This window comes from Dermochelys coriacea, chromosome 12 (assembly GCF_009764565.3).
Source record: "Dermochelys coriacea isolate rDerCor1 chromosome 12, rDerCor1.pri.v4, whole genome shotgun sequence".
In the NCBI taxonomy this organism is placed as follows: domain Eukaryota; kingdom Metazoa; phylum Chordata; order Testudines; family Dermochelyidae; genus Dermochelys; species Dermochelys coriacea.
The window spans coordinates 2216468-2232858 of NC_050079.1; the positions used below are offsets into that span (position 1 = coordinate 2216468).

The window sequence follows — 16391 nt, forward strand, 5'->3', positions numbered from 1 at the left end:
GTTTTCCTCCTCCTCCTCCTCCCCCCTGCTGGTGATGGCTTATCTTAAGTGATCACTCTCCTTACAGTGTGTATGATAAACCCATTGTTTCATGTTCTCTGTGTGTGTATATAAATCTCTCCTCTGTTTTTTCCACCAAATGCATCCGATGAAGTGAGCTGTACCTCACGAAAGCTTATGCTCTAATAAATTTGTTAGTCTCTAAGGTGCCACAAGTACTCCTTTTCTTTTTGCAAATACAGACTAACACGGCTGCTACTCTGAAACTAGTCTTACAATGTAACCCCTCTGGGCAAGGACCATGTCTACCTATGTTTATATAAAAAGAAAAGGCATCCGATGAAGTGAGCTGTAGCTCACGAAAGCTTATGCTCTAATAAATTTGTTAGTCTCTAAGGTGCCACAAGTACTCCTTTTCTTTTTGCGAATACAGACTAACACGGCTGCTACTCTGAAACCTATGTTTATATAGCACCTAATACTTAGAGATGCTCATTGTACTACCAGAATGAACAATGTTCTGAAAGCAAACACTAGTTTTTAACATCTGATCTGGGCTGCTTTAAAAACCTGATTATTATTGTTACAAATTTTTAGCGTGTCCTTCGCTAGAGCACCTGGAAGCAATTTACACAGATTGGAAGCATGTTGTTAATCCACAAAGAAAAGATAACTCTCCTCCCCTCCTTTCACAGAGCTGCCTCCATAACTCTGAACTGCATAACTCCATGAACTCCATAACTCTGTCAGGAAATGCCTGCACCAAAAGGAGTCTTGCATTGAGTCCTGCAGGCAGGATCTCAACCATGCTAAGGTACCTCAGTAAAATGATACAGAGACAGTGAGCATATTTTTAAAAGTACTGAGGTCCATGTTAAGGGCTTTCCCTTCACTGTCCCCTGGTTCTTGTCACACAGACAAAAAGCAGAAAACCAGAAGTCTAAAGTGCAGGCAATGCAATGTTTATTGGGGTTAATCAAGTAAGCATATCCATAGCTCTGTATGCCACAGAGCCTTCCCAGTATCCCTGTTCCCCCTCCTCTTTCTCAGCAGACATAATTATACCTGTAGTGTATATTCTTGGTCCCACCGCATATCAATTTATTCTCATGTTCCATTTTGGCGGTTCTTGGGTCAGGGGGCTTCAATTACAACTTCTTTTGTATCCCATGGATAGGGCCAAATTCGTGGCCATGAAAAATGCATCACGGACTGTGAAATCTGGTCTCCCCCCATGAAATCTAGTCTTTTGTGGGCTTTTACCCTACACTATACAGATTTCATGGGGGGGGAGACCAGCGTTTCTCAAATTGGGGGCCAAAAGGGAGTTGCAGTGGGGTCACTAGGTTATTTTAGGGGGTTATAGTATTGCCACCCTTACTTCTGCGCTGCCTTCAGAGCTTGGCAGCTGGAGAGTGGCGGCTGCTGACTGAGGGCCCAGATCAGGTCAGGCAGTAACTTACGCTGGGGTTGTTTTGGTTGGTTGGCTTTGCCTGGCGGCCTTCCTCTTCGTTTCTTAGCAGGAGGTGGTGTGGGAGCCACTGGCTCCACTTCTGGTTCAGCCTCAATTTCTACTGCTGTCTCATCCTCATCTTCATTGTCATCCAGATCTGGTTCAGCATTTTCCTCTTTAAAAAACAGAAAGCAAACAGGATAAATCATCGGTTTATACAGGGACAAAATATCAACCCTGGCTTCCTAAAAGTAGTAAGAACTAACCCTTCATCATCTGAGCTGTAATCAGCTTCCCACCTCTACTCAAGTGAAGGCAGCGAAGGCAAGTGAACCTGCGACAAGGAATTGATTAGAGGGATTTTCAATAATGGGTTATTCATCTTAGAAGACTGGAAATTGAATCTTCCAGAAGAGGAAAAAGAAAACACGGCCCCATATCCAGTACCAGTGATTACCAGTATCATTGTGAAACATTTTAAAACTTGAGGGGAAGAGCAGGACCTCTGGGAACAATTCAGTTGCCAAGAGATGGCACCAGAATCCTCACTACTGTTACCATGCTTCATTAGCATAGAGGGGGCTGGGAGAGACAGGAAGTCTCAGCTAGCCATCTCTGGCTGAGAAAGGATTATGCAACACAGTATATTCTCAGGGGTTTTGTCTGATTTTAAGTGACTCATGATGGAGACTCTACCTCTTCTCTTAGAGGAGACTACTCCAGCCTGACAAATCTCACTATTAGGAAATGATTTTCCACACTTTTCTTGGAATAATTAATCTAATGGCTCTGAGTTCTATCCCACTGAAGCATCCTAAACAATTCTACCTCCTCCTGAAGTTCCTCCCTTCAGATGCTTGCATTAGATAATATGGTCAATACCCTTTTAATCCCTGAAACTCCTATGTTCAGCCCATCCTGGTGTGCAAAGTTGAAGGGAACAAACTTCAGGAAAAGATGTCGTGAGAGCGAAGTTGTGTGGAGGGCAAAGTGGCTGTGACCAACCTCTGTATAAGTGCCTCCCCTCTACAGAGGAATATACAAAGCCCGTTGCATGTGTGGAAAAGGGGGTATGGCCCGAGGAGAAGCCACACTATGCAGTAAATGTCCATTAAATCAACTGTGGGAAAAACACATTAAGAGCTGGAGCAAGTTAATGCCTGTAGAAGCACCCCTCCCCCAATCAGAAGGGTCCACAAAACAGCCCCAAACCAGCATAAATACTAGCCTGGCTGTGCTACAATGGCTACTGTTGGTGAAGAATTTCTCCACAAGGCTGCCCAGGAGTCTTCTGGGCTCCACACTGCCACCGGTTCCACAGAGAGGGGGTGGTGGGACCACTGCACAGATACCATGATGATTTTGCTCCCTTCTGTGACGTTTTGAATGGGAAGGGAAAATATAAACCTCAATCCATTGTATCTGGCTTTGTCTGTACTTCCTCTGCGTTGGTGTGCTGCTAGTGCTCAAGGTATCCAGTGCCACATAACACCACAGAGCACACAAATGTTCTAAATACAATCCTATCAGAATTCTAATGAGAGGAGCTATCATTACCCTGGTTATGATATGGACGTCCGCAGTCCCAGGTGCACTGGCTTTATTGCCACCATATCACATTGCAAACTCATGTTTTGCTGGGCTGTTGATTCTCACCACATTCCCACTGTCCAAACATTTCCCTCCCATTGAGTATGTGTGTGCTGTGGTATTTTACCCCAGGGTTATTAGATCCCAAACTAATACCATCTGTAATCAGGGAGGGGAAGAGAGACACTAGAACAATTAAACACATTTGATATTTTCTCCCTTTATCCATCTGATTTCATCACAGCTTTCCTCGTGGTAATTACACGTTACCAGTGGCACAAACATGTATAGCACTTAAGATCATTTTTTCAGCTATAGGTTTAAGAAATATAGTCTTCATGCAGCATGAATTTAATTTTGGGTGACGTAACTTCTCTGTGCAGACTGGGCTAGGAACTCCTGCCCACGTGCTGTACATTTCACATTAGCGTATTATCTTTGTGCCTTCTGACTCCTTGGAAAGTCCACATAGACTTTGCATTCCATTTGTCAGGAAGTCTTTTCAGCCCCTTGTGAAGCCTCTAAAAGATATTCAGTACATAATAAGTCTTGGTTCAGCCATCACTCTTCTAGCAGAGATTTTTGGCCTGCCTACCCCACACAGCTCCTTCCAAACCTGGAGAGTGTGCACTACTGGACAAAATAAAATTCTTTATACAGCTGATAGTTTCTATCACAAGACTTCTCTTGCTGTAGTCTCTTCTCTTTGCCTCTAAGACATAGCTTATCTTTTAAGGACTTGTGTTATTATGAGATTTTGCAATTGAGGTTTGCACAGTAAGCACTATTTTGACCCCACTTTTCTAACTTACTGAAAAAGCCTTTTCCCTTGTTGTTTTTGCTAATACAGACTAACACTGCTACTACTCTAAAAACTTTTTTCACCAGACATTTCTCATGCATGTTCTCTTGTCAGGAAGATGACTTTTTCCCTTGGACATTAACTGCATAAACCATTTTAAAGGTTTGACAAGGAGCGTCTTTGCTTTGGCAAATCATCTTTCAAATGCTTGGTCTAGAAACACCAGCTGTGTTTTCTTCAGTTGAGGACCAGGACCTCAATATTTTTCCATTCAAAGTGGAAAAATTCAGAGTGCAGGCAAACAGTTTTTGAGTTATCTATTATAAAATATCCCATTAGGTCCTGGAAGTGTACATAAACTAATCGTTAACCTTTAGACATGATTGCTAATCTCCATTCTCAGCCAGTAGGTGCTGGCTGCCAGCAATCCTATCAAGTCCTTGCTCCTGGTTGTCAGTGTGCATGTGAACACACACTAATGCTTCCCACTAGGAGAGAATGAGTCAGCTGGTAGTGGACTGTACCATCAACCCCTTGCAGCTCTACTCTTCAGTTCACCTGAACAACTAGGAAAAATAGTCCTGGGCTGTAAGTAGTTCCCTCACCTCGCCCTGACTTGCAGCTGGGCTTCTGCTTCAGAAAATTTTCACCTTCCTCCACAGGAGTTCAATGAACTTCTGTGACTCCATGGCAAATTTGTCAATCAGTTGAGCAAAACCAGGATCATCTGGGACTTTGAATGAAGCGTGTGTGTGTGTGTGTATATATAACTGTATGATAGCAGTCCAACCCTGGAACCCAGCACAAACACAAAGGTGCCAATTTATTTAATAGGTGGAAGCTACAGGCCCTGGGTAGCTTAGGAAGCAGAAAGTAGGCAGGCAGGATGACTGGACACCTTGAGAGTAGGAGTGAAAGAGGTGAGCCTCTTTTCAATTTGTCATGACCTGGAAGAAGACAGGGATGACAACTCATGCCCTACTTCCCCAGCAGGTGCAATCTTCTCTGCACTAGTGTGCATGCCACCCCAGCTTAATTTGTTCACTTGCCAGCTAGCTCTCAACTTTCCAGGAGACAAAACAAGCTTGCAGAGTTTGTAGGCTCTCAACTGGTCAGAATCAAGGAATTTATGAATGCAAAAAATGCTCTCCTGGTAAAAAGATATAGCCACATTCTAAAAGAAACAAAGTAAATTAATTCCCAAGCAAGAAGTGAGTGGCTGGGGCATTGGTCTGGTATTCAGAAGACCTGCATTCTATTTCTGGCTCTGCCACTGATCTTCGGAGTGACCCTGGACAAGTTATTTACCCTCTCTTGGGCTGTTTTTCCTCATCTGTACTGTGCCTAGCATCATGAGGCCCTAATGCATCCAGCTGCAACAGCAATACACATAAATACAATAAAACTAAATAAAGTTAAGATATTTCAACTGCTTCAGAACACTGGAAGGTGCTACTTATTTTAAAACAACTACACTTAGAAAGCCAGAGAATTCTGAACTCGAGTTCTATGAAACCTCAACTCTGACTCAAATCCCATCCACTGTCCACAGGAAACCACCTTCCTTCCAGTCACTGTATGTCATCTCCAATAGCTACAAGTCCTCACCTCATCTACTGTAAAGAGAAATTAAGAGCCACTGTCTACTAGCACAGATCTCCTCCAGATCAGCTGCTCATTCACATGGTGCACAGCAACATCACTTTTTACCCTTATACAATACAGAACATCCACCCCAAAATTCCACCAGAAGCCAGAGAAGAAACCCACTTACTACATACTTTAGCTAGAAGCCTCCTTATCTACCTCATTCACTCCCATCCAGCAATAAAACTCTATCCTTCAAAAGCAAGCCTGAGCTGCATCTTTGCTCTATCCACTTCACAAACTGGCCCTAGATATCAGTCTTACAATAGCTGGAGTATACCGAGACATACGTAGAACACAGGCCATTTACAGTTGTAGTCAGTGATGGTAAAAGTTGTTATACTTGTGTGTATACACTCACACAATATAGCATTCCAAGGGGAATGAAATGCATGTGCAATAACTATGTTGTCGACTTCCAGTGAAGACAATCTTGATGAATAAGGTACCAATAGGAAAGAGATGGTTTACTGCAAGCTCATAAGAAAGGCTAGGTACATTTAACCAGTTCATTACACAGTGCTCTTACCACTATCAGAGGAATCTTCTTTTTTAGAACGCATCTTTCTCTTTCTCCCACGTTTTCCCTTCTTAGGCTCCCCTCCATTCTCTCCTTCTACACCATCTGGGCCAGAACAGTTATCTGCATGTCTAGCCATGGTGTTCTAATCAGGGAAAGGAAAACGAACATTGAAATCAAAACCAAGTGGCAGGCCTGTATTTACAAATCAAGTTGTACTTCGGATAGCTTATTCCTTACAAAAAATAAATAAAAAAAACTCCACTTATGTAGAATCCAGAGAAACCAGCGATTGTGTTAATGTATGTTTATTTTGAATGTTGTCATCAACTGTCTTTTCAGTTTCCTTAGGTGGTTACTGCTGCAAAGAATACACTAAAACTAAGTATGACCTGCGTCCAGCTCCCCTTCTCAAACACATGCTTACAGCTTATTGTTCTTTGGAACAGCCTCCCTCCCCTTACAGAGGTCAATTCAAATCGTGGTCTGCTCACTTACCCTGCGAGTGAATGTTTTCCCACACTTTGAACAGACAAAGGCAGCAGGGACAAAGTTGGGGTCATGGTAACGTTTGAAGTGCATATCGAGGAGCTGTTTCTGACGGAAGGTTTTATCACAATGGCTACAGGCATAAGGCTTTTCTCCAGTATGAGTACGTTTGTGCATGATCATGTGCCGCTCCTGTCATTGAGAGAAACACTTTCAGAAGAGTGAAGCAAAACACAGAGCAGAAATGAACATGAACTCAGACACATGAATGCAAAAGGTTAGCAGTTGTCATTACTGGGGGGAAGAGCTCCAATATTTCACTCTGAGACCAGCATCTAGGAGGGGAGGAAGATGCTCCTTCAGGTGAGTTGGGACATCTACATCCATGCTACATGCAGTTGCCAGGATCCTAACTGCAGTCTCTTTTCCCTATGCCAGCCAATACGCCAGTGCTGTGACAAACATATTCCATTCTTTGTCTTCTTTAGAAGATAACTTCTGTAAAGAGACCCTTAGCTGGAAGGCTAAGGCCAGTGTAAAAGGGCACTACACTTTCCTATATCAGTCCTTAACAAACTAAAAGAGAAGGCATTAAATTTGATCAGCTACAAAGATTAGTAGTTTTTTCTTTAATGTTTGATTTCTAGCCCACATTTGCTATGCCTGGATGACAATGCTGTTCTGGATATTCACAAGGGCTGTTTGAACAGCCAACCTCTCTGGAATCACCAGTAGGCTTACCTGTCTGCATGCATAATCACACTGGTCACACTTGAAGCGCTTCTCATTCTTGTGAGATTTCTGATGCTGGATGAGAGCGTATCGCTCGTGGAACACAGCATCACAGTAACGGCACTTCTTGCCCTGCTCAATGTAGGAATGCTGCTTTCGCAAATGAACACCTAATAGCACAAGAAAATGTCTTTAACCCTTTGTTCTCCTTTATTACAGATGGTAAAGATATTCTCTTAATACCTATCCTCTTGGGTGCTTTCATTATTTAATCTGGTTGGAAGCCAAAAGCCTGGGCCCTATTAATACTTTGAAATTATATTAACAGCACCATGTATGATTAGCAAGTTCTTCCTCAAATGTCTGTTTTCCTGTTCACCAAAAAGGTTTGTTTCCATTGCCAAACTAAATGCACGTATACTAATTTGCTGGGAAAGCCCCCGAGAACTAACATCTCATTAATAAGCTCATTAAAATTTCTGATTTATTAAACCACAAAACGATGTCCCATGAAGAGTAGGAGTTAAAATGCAAGGCAGGCAGATTCTTTTGGGTGTGGCAAAACGAGCAAGGTAAAACAGTGAGTATCAGACCAGAGCTTGGCATTAGTAGTTTCTTTGCTTTGTGGGTTTCAATTTACTTTGGAAGAGAGAGAAAGAGGTTAAAAAACCCCATACAATTGTGAAGAGTGAGAAGAATAGATCATTCAAGTCAAAGTGGGAGCGCCAGGAACCCAGCCATGTTGTGCCACACTTCACCACCGAACTTTTACCAAGTCCCTACCTTGTGACAATAGCAGTTTATAATACAAACCTTGAAAGACTTAATCATAGCAAAGGGAACTGCACTGCTACAATCCAGCAAGACTATTATCCCTGTCAGAACCCCGCACAGTGTACAATGACTATCTCAAGGGATTTAATGTGCCGGATTTCTTTTCTATGAACAGCAGCAGCAGAAGGACTGCTGCCCAGAAGATAGTCATTTTATTGCTCCAAGTTTATTTAGAATAGCCTATTTTTGCCTTGAGACTCACTGAGCCAGTCTGACACCCTTAGATGGGCAGTGACAGCAAATTCTGTAGAGCCAGCAATACAGCATTTTAATTTGGGCTCAGTAAGTGCATGTTGATGGGCACCACACTGGTGGCCTGCTTTGTGCTCTTGGTAAGCATGCTGCCACGCTGGAATAGTATTAGAAGCAGCCAATAGTTTTCACAGTAAGGGGTGGCTATTATAAAAAAAACCCAACAAATTACCGTCCAACACCACTCAGTCAGTAAGTGTCATATTTTGCACCACTCACAAGAATCTACAGCCTATGCAATTTAGTCTATATTAATCCCTGTGCCTTGTGAAAACTCCTCTGTCAACTCTGGTCTGATCAAAGACCTTTTTCACCACCAGGTTAAGCGATACTTACCCAAGTCACTCTTCCTTGCTATGACAGTGTCACAGTGGGGGCAGTGAAATTTGGCCACATTCTCTGTGTGCTTCTGTAAAATGTGCATTTTCATGGTGCCACTCTGGGTGAAGCGAGCATGACAGATGTAACATTCATAAGGCTTCTCTCCTTTGATAGGGGAAGAAAAAAGTATTTGGTGCATGAAGTTAGTTTCATTAACCAGTCTTGTCTAATTAAAAACATACCTGCATTGGAAAGAACAGTTAAAATGTGGATTTGGTGGCACAATAATTTAGTGCTCTGGTGATCTATCCCTTTCAGAGGCTAGAGGAGTTTAGGGAAGTCTCAGTCCCCCTACTACATGTCTGCCCACATCACAAAACCACTGTGCAACTCATCACCTTGGTTCCAAAACAGACCTGCCTTGCTGAGGAGTTAGGTACAGCAAGCATTTTGTGAAGAGCTCATGTGAAACATAGCATTGGCCTGCTAAACACACGGTTGTGAGTTCAATCCTTGATGGGGCCATTTAGGGATCTGGGGCAAAAATTGGGGGTTGGTCTTGCTTTGAGCAGGGGGTTGGATTAGATGACCTTCTGAGGTCTCTTCCAACCCTGATATTCTATGATTCTATGTAAGGATCTGGCATGCACTAACAGATTTTTGCTTTCACAAATGCCAATATCCCCCCCCCCCCCCCACTTACAAGACATTTTTCCTTCACACTTTAGCAGTAAGATTAGTATTGCACTAGTATTTGTTATCAATTATCCATGGGAATTCCACAAACTCACTTAGTGAAATGCTCCTGTACCAAACATTGAACAAGTGTGACTCTGAATGTCTGCGAGAAGACTGAAAATGGGGTAAATACTGATGTTCAGAGATTTATATTACCTTTCTATTTTATGGTATGCCTGTATTCTAGAGCTCTCATTCTGCTAAACAGATTTTTAGTTTTCTGTGACAAAATTGGAGACAGGCTTTCTCAAGCAAACTCCCATTTCTCAATTCAGTAACAACTTTCAACGTATGGATTTAGATGCTAAACCCGGGTGCATGCTCTCACAGACTTTACACCTTTTCTATGTAAACATGAAGCAATCTTTCATTTTGCCAGGTTCATGGTGACAGGTGTGTTGAGAGCTCTAGCATACATTAGCATTCCTGAGCCTCTATGCCCAATGCTGAAGCACCAATAGCACATTAACCAAGCATGGAATCAATACCAGAGTGGGTTCTCATGTGCCTCTTCAGTTTGTAAGTATCCCTGCTGGCATAACTGCACAGGCTGCACTGGAATGGGCGCTCTCCAGTATGAGAGCGAATGTGGCGTTTCAATTTGCTGACCTGAAATCCAAGAATGTGATTGGTGTTAGCACAGATGAATAAGACAGTCTTTCAAAATCCAAGCCAAGAAATTCAGTGATAAGTTTTGGTTTTTTTAAACTGAAGTATTCTGCTGGGTTTTTGACTTCTTGTATTACCCAAAAGGTTCAGCCCATGTCACGAATCAGTATAGATGTGAAATGGAATAGCCTCAGCCAACGTGTATGGGCATGTTGCATGGTTACTGACCCACAACAAATCCGGAACAAGCTAGCTCAGGGGAATGATGTGCATAGTGATTATCTGGTTATTTCTCAACAACTACAATATGTAAATCACTGTACTGCATTCATTGCAGCCCTCAGAACTTCATATCCATAAAGAGCTCAGATTAAAAGTTCACAGTAATTGCACAGCAAAAGAACCTAGACGGTGCTGTTGGTTGGGTTAAATCTTGCTGTTATGAATCAGGCATAACCACCATCTTTCATTCGGGATGAATGTAAAGAAGTGACTGAAATAATAGCAGTCTCCAAACCCAAACCAAAGACAAATGCAAGGCTGCCCAGAAATGTGTGAGAGAGTAAGAGAAGGATGACTTGGAGACAGCACAGAATAAAACAGGCACAGTCTGGAGAATCTGTGATCCTGACAGAAGCTTAAAGAGGAGGGCTTGTGAAGCTGGCTAAAGAGTCTTAGGGCTGTAAGAAAAGAATCTCTTTTGTTTGGTTCTTCATGAGTTCAAGGAAAAAGAACTTTGTACACTACTTGTCAACACGAAAATACATGCCCATCATAATTTTCTCCTCCTAACTGGAGCGCCCACAACACCCTGAACCTGCTAACCACTCAAATCAAAAAGGGGCAACTACAATGAGTCTGCAATGCACACTTCTATTTCTTCCTGTACCATCTCAACCTATTACTGCACGTCCCACTCCCGTCAACCATGCTGATCCTCAGCTTGCCTAAGCCTCTTCCCCCTACTACCCAGCATTAGTAATTTCTTTTTAAAGTTGCGTTTATTTTAAAAACACTCCTTCAGCTTCAGTGCTGATAAGGGAAGGAGAAGAACATTCCAGGAAGCTCTCGCCCAGTCAGCTTTTCAATAATTTTGAATGAGAAGACAGATTTTTGGAGAAGAGAGACGCAAGAAAAACAAAAAACACTCGACTCATTTTGACAGCAGATGCTCATTCTTCTTAACAAGCAAGTGCACGGTACAAGACTGAGCACATTTCTTACATCTGAGGGTGTTGCCAACCTTAAAGTATATTTATCTCAAAATATTGTTACCTCCTACATCCAGGAGTTAGCTAATTAACCCTGAATGTTGAATATTATTAAAAAGGATAGTGAAAAATCTTTAGACTTTCTGTGCGCATACCACCCACAAACCAATTTCTCTTTATTTTAATTTTTTTAAAAAATCCAACCATCTGCTTTCAAAGACAGCAAAATTTCTGCTCAAATACTTTTTATGGCCAAAGTGTAAACTCCTCTAAATAAAATGTTTTAATGCAAATTGTTGACACAGACCCTTGCGATGTATGGCATGAATGGTTGGTTCTGTGGTAATAATTAACCCAAACGTACCTCTACACTAGCATAGTCGCACATCGAACATTTGAATGGTTTCTCATGAGTATGTTTGTAACGGCGATGCCGAACCAACTCTCCACTGGTCACAAAGGCCATGTCGCAGTCTGGGCACTTGTGAGGGCGAGTACCTATATGTGTATAGCCAGAAAGGAGGGGGAAAATAATAAAGTTGAGTGATGAGCCAATGAAAACAAACGCATGCTAGCTTCGCTTTTATAAATTAGAAACTTTGGATTCATAATCTGAAAAACCTGAGACACTGTGGCACAAATATTGTGCGCTTGAACTGAAAAGTTGCCACTTTTGTGTAAAATAGCCATCATATTACTAAAGAGATTGACAATTTTTGAGGATGATCAAAAGGATGTATTTAGCTAAATAAAACACCACATATATAGGTAGACAATACAGTGTTTTGTTTTCTGATCCCATGGTTATTCTTAGAATCCAATCATTTAGCTAGGTGTTCTATGTGTAGAGTAAATTGGGAATATGGAAACATCTTTCCCATCCACTCACTTTGTTGAGAGTGGTGGCTTTATTTTTGTTCTCATTCCCACTCGCCATTAGGCAAGTACTTCAAGAAGCATCTATAACAAAACTAAGTAACTGATTTCTATTTTTCCCTCTCCCATATAAACTTTATAATAATTTTGTATCGGTCCCTGTAGCTCTTGCCCTGAAGAGCTGAAAGGCCAGCCCTCAGGGAGGACTCTGGGCTAGAAGCTGGGCTGATTGGGGAAGTTGCCACAGCTGGGCCACACCCCAATCAAGGCCCAACTGGCCCTGATAAAGGCTGGGAGTCAGAAACTTGGGCAGAGTCTTTCTGTGGCTAGAAAGAGAGACAGGCTGGCAGGGAGGGAAAGAGACCTCACATGAGGACCTAGAGTAAGGCAGGGCTGGGGAAAGGCCTCAGGAGCTGGGAAGCCCTAGGCCAGCAACTCCCCAGGCTGCAGGGCCTGGTCCCAGGCCCATATAGGTATTGGGGTTGCAGAGGGGCAACCTGAGGGTGGGTAAAGGCAGCCAGTCCAAACCCCTTGTTGCCTGTGATGACTGGCTTTTACACTGCAGTCTGCCCCACAGCGCAGGGGCTAGACAGTGAATGGCAGTAGCCATGACTGAGGTGATGTGGAGATAGTGGGTGAGGGTTCCCCAGGGTGGGAAGACCCAGGGAGTGGGGGTACTGCCAGGGGGGCAGCACCCAAGGCAAGGGCACTGGGTCCTGGGAGGGACTGGGGCCAGTGGTAAGATGGATCACCGGCCTGTGGAGGGTGCTCTGGGCTAGAAATCAAGCTAATTCCCAAGGATGACCAGCAGGAGGCGCCACCGGGTGAGTCCAAACCCATTCTTCTCTTGGGGGTTTCTGTCCCTTTTGTTCATCTTTGGCCCTGTCCTTGTCCTGCTTCCATACAAGAAGGAGCATCAGCATGGAACTGATGTAAGCTTAGGGCCTGAATCAACTTCCACTGAAGTCAAAGGTATTTTTCCAATAGCTTCAAAGGGAGCTGGATCAGGCCATTTGTCAAGTTATATCCATATGCACACTGAACTTCTCCACTGGCCCAGCAAGACAAAAAGCAAAGCTAATTGGGCTCATATCAGAAACACTGAGGTAACAGCACTGTGAAATCCTCTCCCTACAGGAATATCCTATAGGAGAAATTTTGAAGATACAAGGGAGAGAAGGACTAATATGAGAGTGAATCCTATAAAATTCCTACTTTACAGGAAGTATAACTATAACCTTGTCTTTATTGATTGTACAGCATTAGCTCTGCATACAATACCTGTGTGAGTATTGAGGTGGTTCCTCAGCAGCGTGACTGTCCGGAAAGCTCTACCACAGAGATGGCACTTGTGTGGTCTTTCATCAGTGTGGCTTTTCATGTGGCGGTCCAAGTTAGAACGACGTGGACAAGTATAACTGCACAGCTCGCACTGGAATGTCTTCTTTACACCTGGCCACAAAGCAAACTAGCTTTACTCTAATCAGCCATGTACTCCACTGCAGTATACTACGTTAGGTTCAAGATTCCAATAGTCTTTCCTTGTTCCATGAAGCTGTTACATGGAAAGTAATCTTGTGCAACTAAAAAGTGAACTCTATTTTCTATTAGAAATAGAAGGCAGTGATAAGCTATTGTTTTAGGATTTTAATTCGCATGTCAATCATTTTCTTTCCTGCACTGTTCTCACAAGACAAAAGGCTTTCGCATCATTAATAATCAAGATTTATAGTAAGAGAAAATCAAACACTGCATTCTTTTGCTGTCAATTCTAGCTGGTAATTGGTTAATAAAACAACAACATAGTTTCTGGGTTTATCATCATTTGGTATAAAACTGTTGATAAATACTAAAATCTCGGAAACAAACATCTACATTATCCAGCGAAATATAGTTTGTAGTCTAGGTGTATGGTAGCAACAAGGTCAAAGCATCATATTCAAAGCAAAGAAAACAGCTACGTAGCACAGGAACAGAAGATGAAGGTTCCTCTGAAAATGGAAGAACAGAGAGCTTCTATTTATGGCTTTAACAGAGGACATTTATCACTAACACAAGGGCTTTACTCCCAATACAGCCTAGCTGAGTTTGTCATTTTTTCCAGCCCTTTCGTAAGTTCCCATTGTGACAAATACATTTTAAACAGAGCTACTTAAGAATAGTTAATTTACCTTTCTTTTTGATTTTTGTTGGTTTAGGGGGCTTCATGTTGCCCACCACCTTTTCTGCATTAACCTCAGACAGCAAACCCTCCTGCTGCTCTTCTTCGAAGTCATACACAGACACATCCACATCTTTGCCTTCCTCAGTGTAGCGGAGCTTGCTCTTTTTGGTTTTCTTTGTTTTTTTGGCTGGTGGCTGATAGTCTGGATCTTTCTGCCAATTGGGATCTTCCTGTGGCTGAAGTTCACCTTGTTCTAGTGTCTCCACCTCACCATTTGCACCTACTTTCACTACCTGGAACCCTTCCGGTAAAGGGAGTGTGTGACAGATCATAGGCTCTCCCTCCTGCAGGCCTCCTTTGGAAACCTCATTTTCATAGGCTCCCTGAAGCTCTTCCACAGAAGTAGTGGCAACCGGTACAGTCACTGGAACAGGTACTTGGACAAGCTGAAGCTCACCAAGGTTTATAGGCTGTTCTTCCATATTAACAACCTGAAGTGTTATTATCTGTGTGTCATCTACTGTAGCCTCTGCTTCCTGAGCCACTGTGCCTTCCATTACTTCAGTCTTCATTTGAAGAAGTGTTGGATCCAGCTGTTCCATCATCACCATTTGCACGCCACTGTTGACATCCTGCACTACTTCGCTCCCATCTGCTTGGTTCGGTGGTATATGGCAAGCATCCTCCTCCTGCCCACCTTCACGACGTCTTTGATAGGTCTTTCTTTCTTTCCCCTTAATGAAAGTTTCGGACTCCTCCCCAATAGCTTCGATTGTCTCGCTTTCCATTTTGCCTTCCTGCTGAAGAAACAAGAAAAGTATTTTACGGGATCACTTAGATGACTGTTTTGATAACAAGCAGTACAAATTGATGGGACAGAAGTTCAGACTGAAGACAAATGGTCAGACAAAAGGGACCCATTACATTCACCATTATTCTAACATGGAAACAAAGCAGAACTTTGGATTCACATTCTATTGACATACTGTTGGTAACATAGCTTTAATACCAAAGTAGTAGAAGAACACAATCTGAAGTGAAACAACTACTGTGCCAGCTTCACAGAAGGAAGGGATGGGGGAGGAGAGTAAGTGATATCACGTTTCCTACTTCATACTTAAAAAAAAACACAATAAAAAAAAACCTACAAATCCCAAAGGCAGAATGTACACTGATATTATTCATTGCTCATGCATCTTATAGTCTCACTTTATACAATTGCCAGAAATATCACAAAGGCAATCCTGAACTACTGATTTTTAAAAAGCATGAAAATATAGTAATAACAATACGGTTGTAGCAAGCTTTTATTATGAAGCACAAGTATACACTGACTTGGAAATTTAATTTGGTCCTAAAACTGCAAGATTTATTCTTAAAACAGAAAGAAGATGTTTCTGAAAATCTGAAGAAAGTGCAACCTGTCTGAGAATTACAAGTCATTAAAAAAAACAAAACAAAATAAAATTCTGATTAATTCACATTTGTCTCCCTCTAGCTCAAAAAAAATTACTATTCCATTGTTCAATCTCTGTAAAAAATTCATATGCAACCATATTTAAAGAAAACAGATGATTTAGTCACATTTGCTGTGAATCATTTGGGGGCCCAATCCTGTTCCTGTTAACGTAAAGGGATGTTTTGGACACTGACTTCAGTGGAAACCGGATCAGACGCTACATGTATTTGTGCATATTGCCCTCTACTGGACGGCTGCAGCTCAGCAAGAACACAAGGATCTTCTACAGCTAACATCTTCCTTTGGCTCAAGTGGCCTGCATTTTTGGAGCTGCAGGATTGGAGTTCTAGGGGTTTATAATGGAGAGGTGCTCGCTTTTCTATGCTTAAGGCTGCCACCAGTCATAGCAGAAGGCTGATTTTGATTTCCCCTTGTAACTAAACATGCTTTCAAAATGTTTATAACTAGATCTTTTTGGCAACAAGAACATTTCAGAATTTTTTAAAATGTCAGTATGTAAACATAGCTCCTTTCTGAAATTTCTGTCCAATATTGCTCTGTTAAACTCACTAGAATATATAAAATTTCAAGCATTGGTAGATTTTGACAATGGCTTGTGCACAAGTTAGTTTTCAAGAGTAGAAATAGTAAGGTTTAAGAAATTGCCATTATTTGGAAACTAGACAAATCTCTG

At 42.2% G+C, this 16391-nt stretch overlaps 1 protein-coding gene across 4 annotated transcripts in view; it reads right to left on the reverse strand.

The window, feature by feature from the left end:
- Positions 1-16391, reverse strand: part of CTCF (CCCTC-binding factor) — a 59647-nt gene that overhangs the window by 4924 nt on the left and 38332 nt on the right. For 3 of the 4 annotated variants that reach the window (XM_038368626.2, XM_043495291.1, XM_038368625.2), the window contains exons 2-10: positions 14246-15038; positions 13356-13526; positions 11563-11696; positions 9867-9987; positions 8656-8805; positions 7243-7403; positions 6511-6693; positions 6022-6157; positions 1464-1628 (exon numbers count right to left, since the gene is read on the reverse strand). In XM_038368626.2, the coding sequence (XP_038224554.1) occupies positions 1464-1628; positions 6022-6157; positions 6511-6693; positions 7243-7403; positions 8656-8805; positions 9867-9987; positions 11563-11696; positions 13356-13526; positions 14246-15026 (2002 nt within the window). In that variant the 5' untranslated portion in view covers positions 15027-15038. The remainder of the gene's footprint in view (positions 1-1463; positions 1629-6021; positions 6158-6510; positions 6694-7242; positions 7404-8655; positions 8806-9866; positions 9988-11562; positions 11697-13355; positions 13527-14245; positions 15039-16391) is intronic. The other variant, XM_038368627.2, reaches the window with a different exon arrangement.